Source organism: Alexandromys fortis, unplaced genomic scaffold (assembly GCF_014885135.2).
Source record: "Alexandromys fortis isolate MF-2015 unplaced genomic scaffold, M_Fortis_MF-2015_v1.1 scaffold_7, whole genome shotgun sequence".
Classification (NCBI taxonomy): domain Eukaryota; kingdom Metazoa; phylum Chordata; class Mammalia; order Rodentia; family Cricetidae; genus Alexandromys; species Alexandromys fortis.
In genome coordinates this window covers 18,063,276-18,086,559 of record NW_026067920.1, presented here as the reverse complement: position 1 = coordinate 18,086,559, position 23,284 = coordinate 18,063,276, and the positions used below count along the sequence as shown (strand labels likewise).

General features: G+C 42.7%; 1 protein-coding gene across 3 annotated transcripts; it reads right to left on the bottom strand.

Annotated features, from left to right (window-relative positions):
- Positions 1-1,152: 1,152 nt before the first annotated feature.
- Positions 1,153-23,284, bottom strand: Dnaaf10 (dynein axonemal assembly factor 10). Of its 3 annotated transcripts, none has more exons than XM_050141172.1 (8): positions 23,006-23,284; positions 17,072-17,172; positions 14,839-14,969; positions 12,760-12,861; positions 9,838-9,953; positions 8,869-9,003; positions 4,131-4,228; positions 1,153-2,903 (listed from the first exon to the last, which is right to left on the bottom strand). In XM_050141172.1, exons 1-8 carry the CDS (start codon positions 23,186-23,188, stop codon positions 2,696-2,698), a joined length of 1,074 nt encoding a protein of 357 aa, XP_049997129.1. In that variant the 5' UTR covers positions 23,189-23,284; the 3' UTR covers positions 1,153-2,695. The 3 variants fall into 3 exon arrangements, with proteins under 3 accessions (XP_049997129.1, XP_049997130.1, XP_049997132.1); XM_050141173.1 differs by having other exon boundaries at positions 23,046-23,265; XM_050141175.1 differs by lacking the exon at positions 23,006-23,284 and adding an exon at positions 20,194-20,300.

Here is a 23,284-nt window from a genome sequence, read left to right as displayed (position 1 = left end):
CCCTGCCTGTCTTGGAACTTGCTGGCCTCGAACTCACAGAGATCCGCCTGCCTCTGCCTCCCGAGTGCTGGGATTAAAGACATGTACAGCTACTTCCCCACATCCAGCAAGATATTGTAAAACCCTCTGAAGCCACAAGGCAAGCTAAGATCCATCCTTCTTTGTCTCTCAGGCGTGAGTGCAACAGTATGCACACAGGACAACGATTGTGCAAATCAGCCTGAGTTTGCCTCATTACAGTGTACGTGGTGCTGTGACCAGTATGAAAGCAGAGGGACAGCCTTTCAAACAGCAAGGGTAAATAGGCCTTATTTTCGTATTTTGTTGATAGGGTGAAAGCCGGCATTAAAATGGAAGTCTCAGCACCCATGTTGGGCAGCTAAGGTGAGAAGCACACAATGGGTGGTTAAGAGCACCGGCTGCTCTTCCAGAGGACCCAGGTTCAATTCCCAGCACCCACATGGGGATCTAACACCAGTGGCAAGACACCAATGTGCGTAAAATAAAAATAAAATAATATCTAATTCCTTCAGTGTATGCTGAACATGTATGAAGCCTTGGTTACAATGCCTGGTTCCACTGGTAAGAAAGCATGGTATCATCACTGGTGGCATATTTTTTCTCTGTGGTACAAGATAATTCTACAGCTGATGGCATCTTAGATTTAATGAAATATAAATATATTACATATATATTCTACGTAAACCTTTCTGTATTATCAATAACAAATATTCTAAGCCAGATTTTCACGTATTTTCCATTTTTTGAACATTGGGGAAATCCAAGCAGCCTTTTTAAAGGTTAATTGTTGACTGACTTTTCTGTCCTGCCCGGTTCCTACAGTCGTTAAGTCCCAAAGAAATCACACAGAGGTCTACATTAGTCATAAATTGACTGGCCCATTAGCTCAGGCTTCTTATTAACTAATTCTTATAACTTGCATTAGCCCATAATTCTTTTCTGAGTTAGCATGTGGCTCAGCACCTTTTTAGGCGAGGCAGTCACATCTTGCTTCCTCTGAGGCTGGGTCATGACTGCAGACTGAAACTTCTCTCTTCCCAGAATTCTCATTGTCCTGCCTATACTTCCTGCCTGGCTACTGGCCAACCAGCATTTTATTAAAAATAATACAAGTGACAGGATAAAAGACCATTGTCCCACAGCAGTTAATTTTATTTTTACTTTGATATTAAACCCACAGCCTTGTTCCTTACAATTCCATGTGTATTTGTGTATGTGACACATGTGCCTGTGACCAGGGGTGAGACAAGGGTTCTCAGAGTTCAGGCGCTTACCCACTGAGCCATCTCCTCAGCCCCCCAACAGCTCTGTCTTACAAAGCATTTTGGAAATAAAGTGTTCCGAGTTTTGTACATTATTAATTTTTTTGTTTGTTTGTTTTTCGAGACAGGGTTTCTCTAGTTTTGGAGCCTGTCCTGGAACTAGCTCTTGTAGACCAGGCTGGTCTCGAAATCACAGAGATCCGCCTGCCTCTGCCTTGCAAGTGCTGGGATTAAAGGCGTGTGCCACCACCGCCCGGCTTGTATATTATGAATGTTGTAGGTGGCTCTGTTCTTATGGAAAGTGTGATTCACCCATTGGAATAGAGGCTCAGCTTATGATGTGGGTCAGAGCCAAGGACAGTGAGCTAAAGGTACATACCGAGAACTCAGAAAGGGGGAAACAAAGCAAACAGTCCGGCTCTCTCACTACTACTAAAAGAATCCAAGCTTCCAAAGACTTTAAGAACTTGTTTATTTAAAAAATATATTTTAAAGGCTTAAAAAAAAAAGCAGTCCAGTCTTCAACAGCTCATCATCATTTAGCACAGTCAAGGCCAGCCAGGTCTCCCCGACTAAACAGCTGCACTTGAGCAGAGAGACGGTTGGTTCTAAGTCGCAGTGTTTTACCAGTCACGCTGCTGAACGGGCTCCAGCCTGCCCGGTCAAACAGTGTTTCCAGTGCTTTACAGACCAAATGAGGTGATTCCTACAATACGGAAACTCTAAAATGAAGCACAAACAGAGAAAATATGGAACTTTTGAGATACAAAACAAAGTTAAGATACAGTTAAATAACAACTACTGACTTTGGTCTTTTTTTTGATTTAAAAAAAATTTAATACAATTTTTAAAAAAATTTCTAAGTATGTGTGTGTGCCTATGAGTACCATTGCCTGCTATAGCCAGAAAATGGCATCAGAAGCCCTGGTGTGGAGTTTCAGGGTGTTGTTGGCCACCTGACGTGGACGCTGAACCCCAAACTTGGGTCCTCTGCAAGAGCACCAGGCACTCTCATCACTGAGTCGTCTTCAGCGCCACCCCCAATTGTTTTTAAAGGCAGCCCCTGACTGTGCCACCCAAGCTAGTCTTGATCTTATGGACTAAACTGATCCTCCTGCCTCAGCCTGTTTTATAGCTTGGGCTAAGAACAAATACCGAGCACCTGGTTCTACATTTTTTAGTAGAAATAGGGGAGAGGAACAAAGCTGGCCCTGTTGTGTGGCACCTTCACACGCAGCAGCATGCCAGCCAGGCCACCAAACACCCGGAAGCTGGAGGAAGACTGGCTGTGTGCTCGCAGCGGCTGTCAGTCAGCACTCTGATCCAATGTCTTCAGTGAGGAAGGAGGGGGCAGGATGGAGCTCAAATTCTGTGAGCCACCCTCTGGGAAACGTCCAGTTCAGAGCGCTGGGTCAGATGGTCTGCAGCTTGGTAACAATCAGCACACGCACTGTCTGGTCAAAGGAGCTGCAGATGCAGAGCCCCCTCTTGTCGGGACTCCAGTCTAAACTCGAGACAGGCTGTGTGGACAAGGTCACATTCTGCAGGAGGCTGACAGAACCTGCGACTCCCATCTCTACTCCCTCCGAATCTTTCTTTGACCGATGAGTGGGGTATTCACTAAAAACAAGATCAAAGTGGTCAGAGAACAGTCCCGGCACTCATTGTTTTAATTCAGAGAGCAGTCCCGGCAAACACTGTTTTAATTCAGAGAGCAGTCCCAGAACTCACTGTTTTATCTATATTTATTTATTTATTTATTTAAGATTTCTGCCTCCTCCCCTCCACTGCCTCCCATATCCCTCCCCTTCCCCCAATCAAGTCCCCCTCCCTCATCAGCCCGAAGAGCAGTCCAGGTTCCCTGACTTGTGGGAAGTCCAAGGATCTCCCACCTCCTTCCAGGTCTAGTTCCGGCACTCACTGTTTTAATTCAGAGAGCAGTCCTAGCAAACACTGTTTTAATTCAGAGAGCAGTCCTGACACTCACCGTTTCAATAACAGCTGATAGTGAATCATCACTGTGACTTTCCAGTACTGACCTATATGAGTAAAGTCACTGCTTCCCCTGAGCCCTAGGCCAATACACCTAGGGCAGTGAGTACTTTTCCTGCAAACTTCTCCACGGCACCTCTGCCCAGCATCTGCCGATGCTTCCTCTTCAATGTGAACACTGTAGTTTAGCCTGACAGAGTGCTCTCCGCAGTCTTTCTAATTCTTTCCTAAATTTGGATTGCTAGACATGGCAGGTGAAAAAGCTGTAAGAAGCATTTACAACACTTCTACATAAAGGACTGGTACTGGACCCTGACCCCAGAGTGCACCATTCAGACCTGGCTCGGGGACTTTCTCTGTACTACTACTGGGGAACGCCACTGGGGGATTGTGTAAACCACTGCATCCACAAAGGAGAAGGCAATGGTGAGAACATCACCCTTCTCCCTTCCTTCCTCCCTTCGTCCCTCCCTCTTTTTATTTTTTGAGACAGGTTCTTACTCTGTAGCCTAGGCTGGCCTGGAACTCGTGGCAATCCTGGCCCTGTCTTCTGAGTACTGGGATTATAGGTGTGAACATGCCCACCTAGAACTTCAAATTCACGGGGGGGGGGGGGGGCACAACTCTGTGTCACTCATACACAGAGATAAAAGTACGACAAATATATTTACTGTGTCTGGTAAGGGCGAGTTTTTATTAAATGTAAAATAAATATATTAGCAAAAGAAACTATTTAGAAGGCCAGTTACATAACAACACTGAAAATGAAAATCATACCAAAATGAATTAAGTGCTAGAGGAGAAAAAGGTTGTGGACTCCTATGTCATAACCACAAGTAACTCAAAAGGACTTACTACTTCCAGAGGTGAAGACTGCCAGCGCCTCCCGCTGTCAGAAAGAGCTCTCTGTTCTGAGGCAGGTGTCGAACTTGCCATATGGTGGACTTATGGGCCTGCTCAGACAAAACACACGAGGGTTAAAGACTAAACGACAGCCCCGGAGAGAAGACTCAAAAACAGAGAACCATAACCACTTCAACTGTAAGGAAGAAGGTTTTGTTGCTGCTTTAGCTGATCAGGCCGTTTTGCTGAGGAGTATAGTATGGGTTGGCGGTGGGCCTGTCAGGACTCTTTTGACTAAATTATCAGGCACTGTCCCGATAGGCCTGCCTGCGAGAGTGGCCTGAACCTTCTATTTGGCAGTTTCCAACCCCCTCTCCTTTGTCCATTTTCAGTGTTTAGCGATAATATGTGATGGGAGCTTCTCTTCCCATTCCCTGCTCGCTCTTCTCCAGGCTTCTTGGACCTGGCTGGGGACTCTTCTAGACTTGAAAAATCCTATGGTTTCAGTGAAAATGTGCCTTTGGTACTGTATTTTCTTTCTTCTATTCTCTTAATTACATGATCTGGTCTGTTTATGGTGTCCTAGAGCATCTTATGTTTTATATGTATGTAAGTATGTATGAATGTATGTATGCATGTATGTATGTATGTATATGTGTGTGCAACGTAACAGGATATAAAATCAACACACAAAATTCAGCAGTGCTTAATATCTAATAATGGTCTTGCAAAAAAGAAGTTGGGGCAAGAGGAAAGAACCCCGTTCACAGTAGGTAACTTAAAAAAATAAAAACTTAGGAATAAACATCACCAGGGAGGTGAACAACCTCCACAGTGAAAAGTTAAGACTTTGAAGAGGACACTAAAGGATGGAAGGGTTTCCCACGCTCACTGGCAGAGCTGTTACAGTAACGGCATCATTACAGAGGCCTACACACATGCAAAACACTCTCCCTGCAAGTTGATACTGTTCTTCCCACAACTACAAAAAGCAATTAAAAATCCAATGTAAGCACAAAAGAGCTAGAACAGTCAAAGCAGAAAGAGTATGTCTGGGCATGGTGGTACACACCTTTATTCCCAGCACCTGGTAGGCAGAGACAGGAGGACTGTTGTGAGTTTGAGGCCAGCCTGGTCTACATAACAAGCTCCGAGACAGCCAGGACTACATAGAGAAACCTTGTCCAAACAATCAAACAAATCCAGAGTAATGCTAGGTATTATAGCTGTAAACTGAGTCATTCTATTCCTGAGGTGCTGAGAGCTGTACAATACTAGAAAAAAATCAGACACATAGATCAGAGAAATATAATAGTGGTAACAATGATGTCAAAAGTACATACACATACACACACACAGCTTCTTCAGCAAAGAGACGGAAAAGCATGATACAAACACACATATGATGTATTTAGATTCATATCTCTTGTCCTGTACAGAATCAGTTAAAAATAGATCAAAGACCTTAATATAGGAATAGAAACTATGAAACTGCTGGAGGAAATACAAAATACACAAAGAATTGTAAAACATTAAGCAATAAAGCAAAAAGTCACCCAATGGTCAATGTTTTCAAAAGGAGAAATGAGAATGGCAACACATCCTTGAACTGTGTTTAACAACCTCAGCCATGAAGGAAACACAAATTATAACTGTTCTGAGATTTCATTTCACCTCCATCACAGAGACTATCATAGAAAAAACAAACAACCACTTTCTGAATGGACTGAAGACCTGCTTCACTAGATGGGACCCAGACCCAGACCCAGCATTGAAATGACTCCTAAGGACACATTGCTATACTCATAGAGCTCAGCTCTCGTTAGAGGAGCTTTTTCTTGCAGTACAAGGCAATTAACACAGACACCCATAACCAGCGACTGTGTGTGCTCCATGCTCTTTTCAGGGCTTGGGGTCTTCCCAAAAGAGGAGGGAGGAAGTCTGTAGGAGCCAGGGATGATGAATAGCTTAAAAGAAACAGTATTTCCTGGACACAGCAGGGCAGATGCACACATGAACTCACACCAGCTATGAGAGCGTGCACACGACCTACACAAGCTCCAGTATGGTTAGGGCAGGTGGGCAGGAGTTCCACCCAACCTGAGAAGTTACTGGCATCTGACAGCTTCTAGATGAGGTGACCACTCCCTAGGGTACAGTCCACACTCAAGACTGGCTGGGCAACACGAGCTGAACTCACTGGATGTTGGGGTGGAGGGAAGAACACAAAAACAAGAAGGTGGGTGGATAGGGAGGTGGACGATGTAGGAGTTGGGGAGGGGAAGTGAATATGATCAAAATAAATTATATGGAATTTTCAGTTAATAAAATATTATTAAAAAAAGAAAATGAACAACAAATGATGGCAAGGACATGAAGAAAGAGGAACCCTTACTGCCTGTGGGAACGTAAAGATGTAAAGTGGAACAGCCAACGGAAGTGAACAAGATTTCTTAAAAACAACCCAGTTATACCAATCCTGGATATAGACCCGAAGACTCTAAGTCAACATATTACAGAGATGATTGCACATCGACTTTTACAGCTAGGTTATTCACATAGCCGAGGAATAGAACGAGACTAGACAGTTATCAGTAGATGAATAGGTAAAGAAAATGGAGTACATACACACAATGGAATTTTATTTCTTCATTAAAAAAGACAAATACAGATATTTTCTCTCAAATGCAAAATCTAGGATTAACCTGCTGTCTGTGCAGATCATGAAAGCTGAAAGTGTACTGAGAGGAAGGGAGGGCTGTTAATGTGTGAGAAGAGGGGACACTGAGAGTAATGGAATACACGGACAAGAAGGCAGAAGAGGGAAGAAGTTGATGGGGAAAGGGGGACCAGAAAGAGGTAAGCAGGGGCATGCAGAAGGCACTGGGGGAGTGCACTGAATAACAGCGATGCATAGGACACATGCTCAATATGCTGCATCTAATACCTTTCATATCTGGATGGCTTTTGATTTTTGTCATTATTTAAATGTGTTAATATATTTCCTACATTAAAAAAAAGTAAAATATATTTCCTTAGGAGAATAAAGATAGGCAACTGGAAAAGGCTACCGGTTTATCAGGCCCTTACTCACACCAGTAAACCCCCTCCAGCATGCTGGTTTGCCAGGGGGTGATGAGGAGAGAGAGCTGAGCAAGGGAGGGGAGACCCAGGGAGAGGGGCACTGCTCGGTAAAGTAGCTCTGCTATTTGAGCTAAACCATTTCACATCTCAGTGGCTATGAATCTTGAGATTTAATTGTCAATCATGTGTATGGGGGTGGGGTGGGGAGTCTGTGCATGGCAGTAGTGCCTGAGGAGATCAGAAGATGGCATCAGATCCCTGGACTTGGAGTTACAGGGCGTTGTAAGCAGCCTGGCATGGATGTTAGGAGCCTGCCTCAAGTCTTTTGAAAGAGCAGTGAGCGTTCTTAACTGCTGAGCTATCGCTCTAGTCCTGAATGATACTTCCTGTCATTGGGCTGACTATTCACTTGCGAGCAGGACCATTAGCATAGAGAAACATGAACCTCAAAACATACACTTTACGTGTATGAGATTAGGTTCATACTGTCCAAATGAACTTGGGAGGATACTACTGTATGTAGAAAGTAAGGAGTGATTTACAAACAAAATATGGAACAATTTAGTAATAGAAGACTGAAAGATTAATTATATTCTAAAATGACACTGACAAAATAATAGTTTGTAGTTACCTTGTTACGAATTTATTTCACCCGACACTAGCAGTTTATGCCTCATAGCAATAACTGTATCATAAGACGACACAAAAGCACAAAGGAGGAACTTGTGTGAAACCCCAGGGCATCCACGATGGGGGAAAGAACGGGAAGTAACTTATTTCCTGAGCAAACGGCACATTTGAGTCTCATGGAAACAAACCACCTGTAGCTGCTTTCCTTCTCATGCTTCCGGAAGGAGGGCCACATTCCCCACCTGTCTCTTGTAAGTATCAGGTCATTTTGGGGGTTTTGTTTTGTTTCTTTCTCTGTGTAGCAGTCCTGGCTGCCCTGGAACTCACCTTGCAGACCAAGCTGCAATCTAACTAACAGAGATTCGCTTGCCTCTGCCTCCCAAGTGCTGGGATTAAGGGCGTGGGCCACCACCTAACAGGATGTTAACAGGGACTGTAGCTACTTTATTCCAGACATTTCTTCTTTTTTGTGACAAGTATTTTCCCTTTGTTTTTCTTCCTTATTTATTTTTCTAATGTTATAAATCAAAAGTTTTCCCACTAAGCTCTCTCAAGCAGAAGCCGAAGTATAAATAAACAGAACACTCTTGACTATCTATTACGTCAAAACCACAATAATCAGTGTTTTCAAATAAGTCCACTTAAAAAAATGAACAAATTAATTAAAAAGTTCACTTAATAAAGCAAATCAGAATATAAAATAAAATGGGTTGAAATAACAGTGAAAATGCAATTTCTGGAGAGTACATTATTAGTTATTAATAAGCATATATTTATTAGAAAACATCAAGCTAGAATTTCCTGATCAAATTCTTGGTATCAGCAAGGTTTCTTTCACTACAAAATAAGATTCCTAGCTAACCAAGATAATTATTATAATCAAGAAGTATAAAGCTGGCAATCTTTGGAAAAGTAACCTGCACAAAATCACCTAAGATCCCACAAGCACGCGACAGACATAGGACGCCTGGCGACTCACTCTGCATACTAGTCTAGAATGACCATCACGGCTCTCCACAGAGAGTCTCTCATTTACCTTTTCTGTAACAGAAGCAAAGCCTTTGGTGGGATGCTGTGTTCGCATGTCAAAGACGTGGAACTTGCCTTCCAGAGATGTAGCTACTAACTTATTCATACTTATGTCCTTTCTGTCAAACTCCAAACTACACACCTGAAAGCAGAGAATATATCTGTTATTGATAGGCTCTTACATTCTTTATTTGTTAAAGACTGGGTATGGGAGTTTTGCCTGCTTTCATATATGCACACCAGGTGTGTGCTTGGTACCCAGGGAGGCCAGAAGAGAGGGTCAGAATCCCTGGAACTGGAGCTACAGGCGGTTCTGGGCCATCATTTGTGTGCCGGCAACCAAATCCTGATCCTCTGGAAGAGCATTCAGTGCGCTTTACTACTGAGCTATTTCTCCAGATCTTGTTCTCTTTTAAGTTATCTGAATGGCTTAAAATGGTGCTTGAATATTCATTAAGCCTTTTGAATCTATAATATAGCAAAAAATATTTTCTGTTAATTTGATCAATAAAACCATGGTGGGTTCCCTTGTTCAGTAGACGGTCACAATGTGATGTTTTCATTATTTAGCACAGGTAGGTGAGTTAAGAAATCAGAAAGGAAGCAGAGGTGTACAGCTTGAACACCAAAGCCCAAAGGCACTTGGTGAAACTTCTCCTATTCCAGCAAGTAAAAGATGACTTATTTGCTCATTTTGATAACATCTGTGTGGTCCCCATGGTCCTTAGATGGGCTGTAGGCACCACTGACTCCATGGACTTTGTACAAACCATATCTGAATATGCAATCACTTTCTTAAGAAAGGATGCTTGGCCACCATTAGATTCAAGATGATTTGGCCCTGAAAGTTTAACTTTTGGTGGAAGACCAAGAGACATGAGTCAGGAAAAAGGATCTGAGAACTTTGTAGTGGCTAGACACAGACAGTAAATGCAAACATTTCAGAGAAGCTGGACAGCACAGAAATGCACATTACCCCATTTTTAATGTTTGTCTCCCAACGCAGTGACATGTTTCTGAGATCAAACAGCTTGATATCCCCATTGTCATAGCCAGCACAAACAACACGTTCTTCTTGATTATAAGCATTGCCTGGAAATCAAGATACTTTTCAGGTCTTCATAAATCCACAGTGAAGTCTGCTAAGAAAAACTGTTACACATATAACTTGGGACAGATGTAAATTTAAAACATTATACTGGGGATAATTCCATTCATCAATCCTGACAGGTGATGGGGGAGCATTAATTTTTAAAAATGCTTACTTAGCACAGTGGCGCACGCCTTTAATCCCAGCACTAGGGAGGCAGAGGCAGGAGGATCTCAGTGAGTTCCAGGACAGCCAGAACTGTTACATAGAGAAACCCTGTCTCAAAAAACAAAAACAAAAACAAAAACAAAACAAAACAAAACAAATGCTTACTGGAAATTCTATGGCAAAAGTCTACTTCAAAGTGTTTACGGATTCTAAATGGAAAGAAAATGCTCTCTCAGGCTGGAAATACAGTTCAGGCTTGTCTAAGCAGGAGCAAAGCCCTATGATCCATTCCATACCTACAAAGACAGACCAACTACAGTCCACAGACAGTTGTGCCTGGGAAGATACATATACTTATTCTTTTTCATTTCTTGGCAGGAGTTATATATGAACGTAAATACTGTTTTAAAATTATTTTGCAGAATATCATCTGGTTATTTTATCTTTGCAGGAAACTCTGTAACCAACTGGAGTGCATTTTTAGTGGTGTAGATGACCATACCTAGAATTCAGAATGTGAAGTTAATCTCAGCATGCTTAGCTCCAGGGTGGTTTTCCTCTATAGCTCTTGCTGAAGAAAAAACTGTGAGGGATGAGGCCGGTCCTGTCAGTGTGAGGCCCCAATGTCTTCCACCTCAACTGCCCCCAGCTTCCTACTGTAAGCTCCAGGCCTGCATCCCACTGTGAGCTCTTATGGTACCAGTGTCTTGCTCCTGCTGTGCCCCGAACTGACCACATGATTCTCCTTCACCACTGCCACACTGCATGTGGCGCTTTCCAATGAGCAACAGCTTTCCCTCCATGACAATCCCAAAATGTCCCCAACGTGGACAGGATCCTTTTCCTTGTTCCTCATTTTATGGGTACAGAATTGCAAATACAATTTATTCGGCATCTATCATATGAATCATTTTCATTGCTATATATCTTCTTTACCTGCAACCCTGTCTAAAACTTCTGAACTCATCCCCACTCTGCTGTCTGCCACCCCACACTATCATCACCGGTGACATCTGAGATGTTCTGCCTCAGAAGTTCTCACCAAGCACAGACCTTCCAAGGCCAACTGACCACTACGTCCAGTCCACCCAAACACCTGTGCTTTTATGGTGGCTATGGCAACTGTGGCGAGAGTTGTCTCTGTGGTCAATCTCGGCACCATCCCCTTCCACAGCATTTTGCAGTTAGACCCTATGCTGAAATTTCTCTACCAATTTAATGATAAAAATTCTATAAATCCTTGATCTGAGCTCAAAATGACTTTCCTCCCTCTGCGTCCTTTCTCCCTCTGCGTCTCTCCCTGTCTTTTCCTCTGCACCTCTCTGCATGGACAGATATCCCTTGTGATGTTTTATTACTTCTGTTTTATCCTTACTAAAGTGGATGCCAGTCCATCTTCACTAAACCGTATGCCCGAGGGCTCAAATATGACTCATTTCACTACTGCATGTCCACAGCAGTTACAAAAAAAAAAAAAAAAAAAAAAAAAAAAAAANAGAGTAAAGCCAGGCATGGCGGTGCTCATCTGTAGCCCCAGTTAGTCAAAAGACTGAAGCAGGAGTATTACTCGAGTCCAGAAGTTTGAAGCTAGTCTGAGCAACATAGTGAGATCTTGTCTCAAAACAACAAAACAAAATAAAAACAAAAGCTCACAAAAGCCAGGTGTGGTGGCACATGCCTCAATCCCAGTACTGGAAAGGCAGAGGCAGGAAGATCTCTGCCATTCCGAGGGGAGCCTGGTCAAAAAGAAAACACAGTTTAAAGGTAAATATGGAGCTGCAGCCAGCAGTGCATGCCTGTAACTGCAGCTAGCCTGGGCTCTGGCCCACATCTTTTACAGTCAAAGGCAAGCACCAACATTGACAGGATCAATGGGCCTTATAAGTGTATTAATAAAGGGTGACAGTTATCAGACTAATAAGAAATAATTGTGTAATGGCACAACTATGTTCTAGAAAAGAAATAAACTATGGAAAACATGTGACAGTTTTTAGGTTATCATTTCCATCTGAGGCTTTATTTAGCCTTATTAATAGCATCTGGTACCAAACTAGGTCAGTATTATCAATGAAACAAAAACCTCTCATAATAATATTAGATATTTTAACACTCAACAATCTCTGCACATCCTAAAACAGTGGTTCTCAACCTTCCTAATGCTGTGACCCTTTAATATTCCTCATGTTGTGATAAGCCTCAACCACAAAATTATTTTCACTGCTCCTTCATAACTGTAATTTTTCTGTTATGAATCATAACATAAATGTCTGTGTTTTCTGATGGTCTCAGGTGACCCATGTAAAAGGGTTGTTAGACCCCTCACAAAGCGATTGTGACCCACATGTTGAGAACCACTGATCTAAGAGGTTTAGCATTACCTTATTGGCTCCTCAACACTATTAAGTAAATTCAACTAGCACCACTGTGTAAATAAAATAACCAAGAAAGAGTGCAATCTGGTGACTTTCTCCAAGCCACACAATAAACAAAATGGTAAAGATGCAAATGCTAGCCTGAGCCTGATGTCAGCTACTACGATACTTGCCTGGATAATCTCTCAGAATAATCCATAGAACAGATTCCTGGAGACCACTGGGAATTTCCTAAAATTCATATGCAATAACCTCTTCAGTAACCTACCAAATGCCACGGTCCAGCAGTCTCTCTTGTTTTCTCCTTGTGCGGGTTCCATGTTAGCAACAGGATCATCCTTTTGTCTTGGGTCCCACACCTTGACAGTTCCTGCCATGAATAAAAGGGAGCTGGCAAAATCCAATAGTGACTGATCCCATTTCCCGTTTGCATTCTCCTGCCAATGTGACATGTGCCAATACTGTAGATGTTACAACATCGGAAAACTATTCGTGCTTTAACTGCAAATTGGCTAAGCTGTACTCGATACCAGACATAACCCATATGCTAGTATTAGAAATGATTCCGAAAATATTAGCTATACATAGGAAAACACACAAGTGCTCCTAGGCTATCTATAAGTAATGACTGACAAGGCAAAGACAAGTGTATCATTCAAAACATGCCTTATTTTCCTGGTTCACACTCAAACTAATGTATGTATGTATTTAGAAGACTGGAAGTGTTATTTCTTCATGTTTTCCTTACTACACACATGACCATTGGCACTTTTCCTATGCAGAAGAATAAGCACTGTTACTACACTTTCATAAGTGCCTTTAGAATGCCATTTCAAATGCTGGGGGAGGCAGTTCACGGCAGAGTGACCAGCATGCATGAGGTCCCAGATTAACTTGTTGGCATCAGAAGAAACACCACCATCCACTTCATTATATAACTAAGCTTAACTTTCCGTAACAAAATAGTGAGGAGGGAACTATTAAATAAAATTAGCCTAAATTAAATTTTAATCCTCTTATATCAATGGATATTATAGGATTACTAACTTGTGCGACTGTCATAATCAACATAAATGCGTGCAAGGAGATGGCTAGCAGGCACACATCTGAGCAAGAACAGGGGAAATCCCTGAAAGAGACAAGAACTTAAGATGCATCTCCATGCATAGAGCTGGTCATTAAAAGACTGCACTCCTGCATGGAGAGGTCTCCCACCAATCTGACAGATTACCACTCAGCTACAGATTTTACACAAGCCACCATGACCTACAATACATTTTCCACACTTGAATTAGCAAAGAACATAAAGGTGATTCATAATACAAAAGAAGTTAGCAGGCAAACAAAGACGTTCACGCAAGTGGAAATGGTGTACAATTTCTAATCTACAAACTTACAGGAAAGAACAATCAGTATCAGGCAGTTAGTCCCTCATCCATCACAGCTGACCAGGTAGATAGGTACGATGGGTGATTTAGAAATCCACTTTATAAGTCATAAAATATTTATCACCAAGGAGTTACTTACATAACAATAATCACTTCTCCATAATTTCAAACCACTCTCCTAAGAGTACCCAGAATGTACGGTTATTGCAGAAGCATAGTTAAGTACAGTGGTAGAGCCACACAATGGAATGGCGTAGCCGTCAGAGTAACAGTTACGGAAACAGAAGCATCTGTACATGACAAAACATAAGATAAGATGCATCATCTCGATGGCTGTGGCAGCACAGTGTGAACTGCTCATCATCTTTTCTTCTGTGTCCCACACGGCTTCCATGACAAATTAATTTCCAACACACCACTGCACTTGAGTAACTACTAGAAAATTATATCTCATTTTTATTATAAAACAATTATTTTATAGAAACTAATATATCTCCATGTGAAGTAGCTAAACCTAGGACTCCATGGCAGTCATTGAGACCTGGCCTGTTTGTCACCATCGCTAAAAGCCAAGTTGGTGCCTGTGGAGCTTCTACAGGACTCGGGGACAGGTCACAGGGCGCGTTTCCAGGCAGCTGTCCACCTGACACTTCCCGAAGGAGAAGAGAAGGAAAGGCTGCCACCCTAACCACATCACTGTCATCCACCCGGAGGACTTCTGTGTCTGTCAGAGTCAGGCCATTATTAGCTGTTGAACTACTCCACACTAAAATACTCAGGGCTATGACTCTCCCTGAAAATACACAAAAGTCTGAAACAAATGAAGGACGTGCAAGAAAACTTGCCTACTAGGATGCAGATGCACAGACTGGTAGCTGCTAAGCGAGGCCAATCAAAGAGGATTCCATCACACAGATGTTTCCATTAAACGTTTGCTTATTTAAAATACACTGACTCACCATCCCGGCTGCCGGTCACAATTTCAGGTGCTCCTTCCCCAATTCCAAGTCCACCTATACCATCTATAGTGTTTATAATTTCTTTGTGGCCCTTCACAGAATACACTGGCATCTCTGGAGCTTCCAAATTCCTAAGCAAAAAACAACAACAAAATAAAAACATAGCTACTTATCACATGTGGCCCAAAAATCAATTCAAAATAAAATAAGTAAAAAAAAAAAATCCAAAATGGATCAAAGACTTTAACCCAAGACAGAGACTCTAAAAATGTTAGAGGAAAACAAGTAAAACACTGGGCGATACAAGCAAGAGCAAGGATTCTTTGCAAAGAATGTCAATTGCACACAAACCCAGGAAACAGACCCATAGAGACACAAATGGGTAAGGTTATACACAATTAAATTTTATTCAGTCATGAAGAAAAATGAAATCATGACATTTGTAAGAAAATGGACAGAAGTGGAAGCCATTATGTTAAACAAATAATCCAGAATCAGGAAAACAAATACCATGCTTCCTCTTATACATGAAAATAAATTAAAAATTATATACACACACGTGTGTATAAATGCATATGTATGTTTGTATGTCGGTAATAAAATTGGAGAGGCTGGCCAGTAAGATGGCTCGGCAGACTATGACACTTGCCACCAAGTATAACAACCTGCACAGAAGCCCAGATCGTTCAAAGTATAAGAGAAAACAGAACCCCAGAAGCTGTCTTCTGCTCTCCACTTGTGCGTGTAAATGTACACACACAGACAATGACTAAAATGTGAAAAAAATCTAAACAACAAAACAAAACTTGAAAAGGGGGTCGGAAGGGAGGAAGTGGGCAATGGAATATACACACTAAAGATATATCTCTCCAGGCGTGTTGGGGCACACCTTTCACGCCAGCGCTCGGGAGACAGGGGCAAATAGACTGTTAGTTAGAGGCCAGCCTGGCCTAGTAGTGAAAATCTGCCACTCGACACACTAACCCCTCCAGTCCCCTCGCCCAATAATGAAAATAAGACGCTGGCCCTTCTTTCCATTTCTCTGAAACTCTGTGTCAAAGTCTGTGAAAAGACGACTAAGTGGGAATTTAACAGACAATCAGTTAAGATCAAGGAGAAATCACACCAGTTTCGTTTTGATGTTCCTGTTCTAAAACAGGTAACCGTGTGAGTGGAATTTAACTATAAAGTAATACAATCTAAGCGATAATCAAAACATCTTATCAGGCAGGGTGTGGTGGCCCCTCCCTCTAATCCCATCATAGGAGGCAGAGGCAGGCAGATCCCTGAGTTTGAAGCTGTTCTGGTCTATACAGTAAGCTCCAGTCCAGCCAGTGCTGCAGTGACCCCAACACAGAAACAGTCAAGCAGCCCAGATTAGAAACGAGCTAATAACAAACTGGGTGTGGTGGCTCACACCTTTAATCTTAGCACCTAGGGAGAAAGAGGGGCGGGCGGATCTCTGTGAGTTTAAGACCAGCCTGGTCTAGCGTTCCAGGACGTCCAAAGCTACATGGAGAAACCCTGTCTAAAAAAACAAACAAACAAACAAAAAAAACAAAAAAGGTTTTCTAAAAAACAATTAAAGAGATATATGAATTCATTCAACTTTAATATTTTATAGAGACAATGCAATGGACACAACTGTGATTTTGTTCATTCAAAGTTCAAAGCAGGGGTTTACTGAGTTGCTCAATAGACATTTTCCTAAAAAGTTGTGTCTAGATCTTAAAGCATTAAAGACTAACAAAAAAAAACTTTAATTGCAAGTTCTGCATGGAAAAAAGTAAAATCAGTGTATTGCTCTATAATGCCAAACTTCTGGCTAAGATGGCATTAATTACCAGTACCAAGCAGCCTGTGGGCCAGAAGAACTGGCAACACTGTTTCAAGTTCTAGAGTTTGGTGATTTTTTAAACTTTAACTTTTTAAACTTTTGAGGTTATATCATCCCCCCCTCCTCTTCCCTCTCCAAACCCTCCCACAGACCCTCTCCTTGCTCTTTCACATTCATGACTGTTTGTTCATTGTTATTACATGCCCATACAGACATACACATTCCTACATGTAGTATGAACAGCATAGGATTTACAACAGCCCTCACGATTTTAGTTACTTCTGGAAGAAATCAAAATATTGGAAAGAATTTTAAAATGAGAATTCTCTTTAACAAGGGTAATGAGCCTATCAAACAGAATGCGTAATCCACTGGTATGCTGTTTAATCATCTCACCATATATGAAGATTTCCATCAAAATCCCCAGTAGCTAAGTGTCTCTGCTGCAAAGACGCGGCACCAAATGTTCCACACTTAATGGGCTTAGCCTTTTCAATCTGAACAGAAAGGAGAGAGGACACTTATATAAGCAGTTACTTACAATCACAAGGTCTACAGCTTTGTTCTGGGGGTTGAATACATTATATAATATAAAAAGCAATTAAAACATTTTCTGATAAAAATTTTTTGAATTCTTTAGCATATCACTATAAAAGAAATGTTGTTTTTGAGATAGGATCTTACTGCGTAGCCTTGGTTGGCCTTGAACTCAGAGCTCCTAGGCCACTGACTTCTAAGTGCCAGGATGAAAGGCATGTTTTGGCTTTTTTTTTCTGGCTATTTTCCTTTTAGATTCAGGGTGGAGTTTATTTATTTATATGAGTATGGGTAGTTTGTCTTCATGTATTTCCATGTGTATGCAGTGCCCTCAGAAGATACAAGAGGGCATTGGGTCCTCTGGAACTGGAGTTACAGGTGGTTGCCATGTGTGTGCTGGGAATCAAATCCAGGCCCGTTGGAAAAGCAGCCAGTGACCTTAACCTCTGAGCAATCTCTCCAGCCAGATGGTCTGAGACACAGGTTCTCACTTTGTAACCCAGGCCAGTCACAATCCAAACTGGTCTAAAATCCAGAGATCGTGTGTCAGCAAGGGATCACAGGGGAGGGAGCGGAAATGATGCACAGGGAATGATTGTTGCTGCTGCTCCTATCTCACGGAGACTTGAGGCCCTGGTGTGATGGCTCACTCCTGCAGCCCCAGCACTCCAGACATGAAAGCAGAAAGACAGTTGTGGGTTCAGGGTTAAGCTAGGCTACACAGTACATTCTAGGTCAGGCTGGACTAGAGAGAAGGAGATCCTGCTTTAACCTCTCACTGTTCTGAAAAGCTCTAACATCTCTATTGGGCATGTAAAAAGGCTCACTATGTACCGTGCAAAGCTCTCAGCAGAAACGCAAACACAACAGAGCCATTATTTCCTGAAGGAAACAGGAACAAAGCTGTCCATGAGCCTCTAGTCCTACCTATAGGACCTAGGAGGTGCTCAATACTCTCTGAATGAGGGTTTAAAGAAACCTCTCTTAGCCTTTCGGCACCAAACCTTTGGACAGAGAAGCCAGCACTAGAGCCCCCTCCCTGGTCCTCACTTTCTGTCCTCTGGGTTTTCATGTGCTGTGTGTCTAAGATGGTATCCGGTGTCATTTGCACACAATCACAGAAACAGTTTTCATATACTGAGCATATGACAGCAGACATCATTCTACATGCTTTTTCTAGAAAAGACTATCTTTTTTAAAACATGTACATCGCTGCAAACTGTTCGGGATATCACTGTGTGTGCTTGTGAGTGCGGAAATCAGAAGAGGACTTCAGGTATCCAGATCTATCCCTCTGTTTTCTTCCTTTGAGACAGGGTCTCTCATTGAACCTGGAGCTAAGCTAGCTGACAGCAAGCTGCAGGGATCTTCCTGTCTCTGTCCTCCACATGCAGGAATCATGTACAAAAAGGAAAGTGTACAAATGTGCCTGGCTTTTTATACGGCCACTGTAGATGAAAGCCCAGGTCCTCGTCTCTGCACGACAAGCAGTCCCTAAGCCCTACACCCAGTCCAGGGTACCATTTCAATTAAGAAGTGATGGCCCATACTTAGAATCAAGGGCAAAGCCAACCTCAGCCTCTCGTTCCTAAGTTCTAAGCTTGGAAGAGTGAACAAAATGGTGGAGGAATAAATTAAACCTAATTTCAGATTTCTCTATTTTGGTTTTTTTTTTAACCCTCATTCATTTTTTTGCAAGAAAAATACATTGTATCATGCTTCCCTCAGAGTTTCTATTTTTGTATCAAAACCCAGAAACTTTGGTATCACTTGTGTATTTTTCGAGAATCAAAACTCAAAACAGTTGCCCAGAGAGGCTAAGCTCTGTTGTATCTGGATTTGGAAAACAGTCTTGTTTCCTCTGAGCTCAGACACTCATAAAAGTCAGTAACCAAGGGAACATCACAAACACACAGTTTCATGAAGACACAAAAGCAACACTGCTAAATTTTTTTCTATGAAAAGTGGTTAACTTTAATAAAATACTAATTGGTTAAAAATAATGATCTACTTGGCTAAAATTATTTCACAGAAAAATCAGCCTAAGAAATTGGTAAATATGATATTGAGAATGACCATCAATGATAGTTTATTGGGCCTAGAGTTTTATATTCTTTGCCAGAAGCATATGCCAGCAGACTAAAGAAGCTCATGATCAATAATTGCCACAGAGCTATTTTCGCTCTGCCTGTGGGCGGGTCTACTGCTGCTTGTCAGTACTTCCTCCTCCACATCCTGGCACTACTTAATTAACACTGAAAGCTTTAGTCAGGCAAACGCTAACAAGCCCTGAATGCAGAAGTGCAGGAGCTAAAACACCAAAGCCTCACTAGCTCACTACCAACCTCACCCATGATTCGTTCTTCAGGGATGTCTTTGTCCATATGGTACCTTTGTGTACATTAGAAAAGTTGAAGTTGGGGAAAAGATGACGAAGGGACACTTGGACAGATACTGTTACGTGGCCCTACACAGTGTTCAACTAGGAAAGGAGGCCCTGCCCTCTATTTATTTTAATGTTTGCGTACGGTATTCTGCCTGCATATATGCCTGTGCATTAGAAGCACGACTGTTGCTGAAGAAAGCTAGAGGAGAGCATCAGAGCCCCTAGAAGTGCGGCTACAGACAGTGTGGGCTGCCATCTGGGTGCTGGGACATCAAAGCTGGATCATCTGGAAGAGAACAGAGTGCTTTATCCACGGAGTCACCTCTCCAGTCCCCTACCCTCCAATTTTATTTATCTGTTCAATTTTTGTTTGTTTTTGTTTTTTGAGCCAGGCTCTTACTATGTAGCCCTGGCTATTCTGGAACTCACTATGTAGACTAGGCTAGTCTTAAAGAGATCCTCCTGCCTCTGCCTCCCGGGTGCTGGTGTTAACGATGTATTCCAAACTGCCCAGCCTCTTGCCCTCCATTTGTACCCATTCCTTTAGCAGTAAGATGAAGCGCCAGAAAGGAAACAGCTGATTTGCTCCTCTTACATGTATCTTGTGTGCACAGGCTTTGGTGTAAGCCTTGTAGTAATCCACCATAACACAACGAACATGACTCCTCCTATTGGGGTAAGGAATCCACCTGGTCCCACGGTTCTCAACTTCGGTACTCACTAAAATCAACCAGCAGAAGGCCACATTTGTAGAGGTGGGAACAGGGCATGGATATTTTAAAACCTGTACGTAGCCAAGATTAGCAGCCAAACACACACAGAGGACTTGGACACAGGAAAGCCACGGGCCATGCATTTAACCTGCAAGCTTTTCTGCTGCACCCCTCAATAATACAAAACAATACAATGCAATAGTAAGTTCTGAAAGGCACTTTGTTCCTAACTTTCTACTTGCTTTTTAGAAGGAAATGTTCAAGTACCTGCGGTTCTGTTTTGGCACAGGACCTCTACAGGAGTCTCAGTAATTCATAGAATGAAGAGGATCCAAAAACAGAAGTCGTTACTCCTGAGGTTCAGATTATGTGTGATACTCTCTTTTTTAGCCCTACCTATATTTTCTAAATGTTCTCTTATGAACACTTGTTACTTTCACTTAAAAAATAAATAAGCTTGGCAGTGGTGGCACACGCGCCTTTAATCTCAGCACTCTGAAGGCAGAGGCAGGGGCGAGGCAGGCGGATCTCAGTGAGGTAAAGGCCAGTCTAGTCTAGGGAGCTGAGAGGAGTGAGTTCCAGGACAGGCCAGTGTTGATTACACAAAGAAAACCTGTCTTGCAAAACTAAGTAAGTAAGTAAATAAGTTAATAAATAGAATTTATAAGATTCTTCAGAAATTAGGACAGCAGAACACTATTTCACTTGGAATAGCTATTACTGAAATGTATAAATGTGCCATAATCCTTGGGGAAACAAAGCGCAAGTCTACAGATGCTTTCTGGCTGAGGGTTGACTGGCATTTGTTCCTAATGCTTCATTTTAAAGTTTCTGTTACGCCAACGTTGTCCATGTCCAGAGTCCTTAACCCACACTGACTAGCAATTCCTACACTGGTATATAAAACTCCCAAGTTCATTCATTCCGCATTCTTTTAACAAATGTGCTTTGAGTCGCTGGTCCTTACAAATGATACTAGAAGGCATTGTCCCCATTCTCCAGCTTATGACCTAGAGAAGTAACACAGCCTGCTTACTTCTGCACAAAAGGTCAGTATTATAGGGACATAGAGCAGGAAGGGCTTCCTCTGTCAGCTCACCTGAACTGGCCACTAGGACAGCAACAGGTGACTGTGGGTTAAGGGATGAAGAACACCGGCAAGGCAGAAAAGACCAAGCCATGTGTAGATTCTCCAAGTTGAATGCTGGCTACAGAGGACGAACTAACCCTGAAAAGAGGCTCTCAGCAAAGCTCACGGAGAGAGGGCGCGTCACACACCTTCTCACGGAAGTTTATGTATCTGCTACCTGTCTTACACTCATCTGCAAGCCAACTCTTTGCATAGCTCACCAACACCTCAGTGAGCCTGGTCATTTGCTTCAGTCAACCCAAATGGAAACGATTTTCAAAACTGTAACGATAGAACTGTTAGCCATAGCTCGGCACCACAGCACGTGGCCTGTAATCCCAGCCCACTGCGGGGACCGGCATGAGGATTATTAATTTGAGGCCAACTGGATAACACAGACAACACCCATCTCAAAAGGCAAAGGAAATGTTAGTTATTTTCATCATTCTGTAACTGGCTCACTGGCAACCTTCTACAAACCCTGTCAATATGGTCTTGCATCCTCCTAAAAGCCCTTCAGCGGTGTCCTGTTCTTCTTAACGGAAAAAGAAGGATAAATCTGTCAAAAGTCTTAGAGATCTTGCAAAAATCCCTACTTACCCCTCTTTTTCAGATAGCGTCTCAAGCGGAAATTCTCCTGCTTCTACCCCGAGTGCTGGGATTAATGGTGTGCACCACCACTTCCAGAGTGTGTGTGTGTGTGTGTTTTTTAAGATAGTAAACAGCGTGGTGGTGGTGGCACGCACCTTTAATCCCAGCACTCGGGAGGCAGACACTGGGAGATCTCTGTAAGTTCGAGGCCAGCCTGGCCTACAAGAGCTAGTTCCAGGACAGGCTCCAAAGCTACAGACAAATCTTGTCTCGAAAAACCAAATATAAATACATAATGAAAAAAAATAAATCTATCTCCCATCACTATCAAAGAGCTTTCCCACACGCTGTTTCTTCTGGAACTTCATACTCTGACTTTGCCCTAATTAGTTTCTGCTCCCCCTAATTGTTTTTACTCTCATTGAACTCGACTTGATTTACATTTATGCATTCTTGCTTTGGCTGTTTTAACCCACTGTTTCTCCCAACAGAAAATAAAATCCACGAGACCCGTGACATTGCCATTCACATGCCTGGGACTATCAGGCATTCAAGTGATACTTGTCGAAAAGCACGGGGTATTTAGCTGTCTCCACAAACTTCGTTGTAGGCATCCCGATGCCTCCTAAGCTCTGCTGCACGACACGTGCTTGTATTGCATATACGTATTAATTAACAGACTACAACTGCAAACACCCTAAAAGGTCCACGAGCGTAACCTTGAAATCTCAACTTCACTTCCCAGAAACCTTGCAAGGGACTGCACGGAGGGTGGCGGGAGAAGGGGCTGGCAGTGAGCCAAGGTACTAGTTCCCCAGTGAGATTTTGGGATGGATCCCAAAGTTTTAAGCCCGAAGTATTTCTCAGTCTGTAATCTCCTTCTTTCTGGTCCTCTGGAGCCAAGCTGGAGCAAAGAGTACTGCAGACCCCAGAACACGCACGCACGCCCCAACAGCCTTCACGCCTGCGCCCACCTCCCGCAGCAGCTTTAGGTCCCCGCGCTGGATCTCGTACACCTGGATAACGCCGGTTCCGCGGGCGAAGTTGCCCATCGTCACGAACTTGGCACTGCAGGGCACCCATTTGCAGTCGAACACCGTGTAGTTTAGGCCTTTTTGAATGTGCACGATGATCTGAGGCTTCTCGAAGGTGGACATGATGCCGAGGAAGACAAACACTAACCTGGAAACCAGACTACAAACATCGCAGGGGCAGTTTGTCCCTCCCTAGCCGCACTCTACCCGGACGCTCAA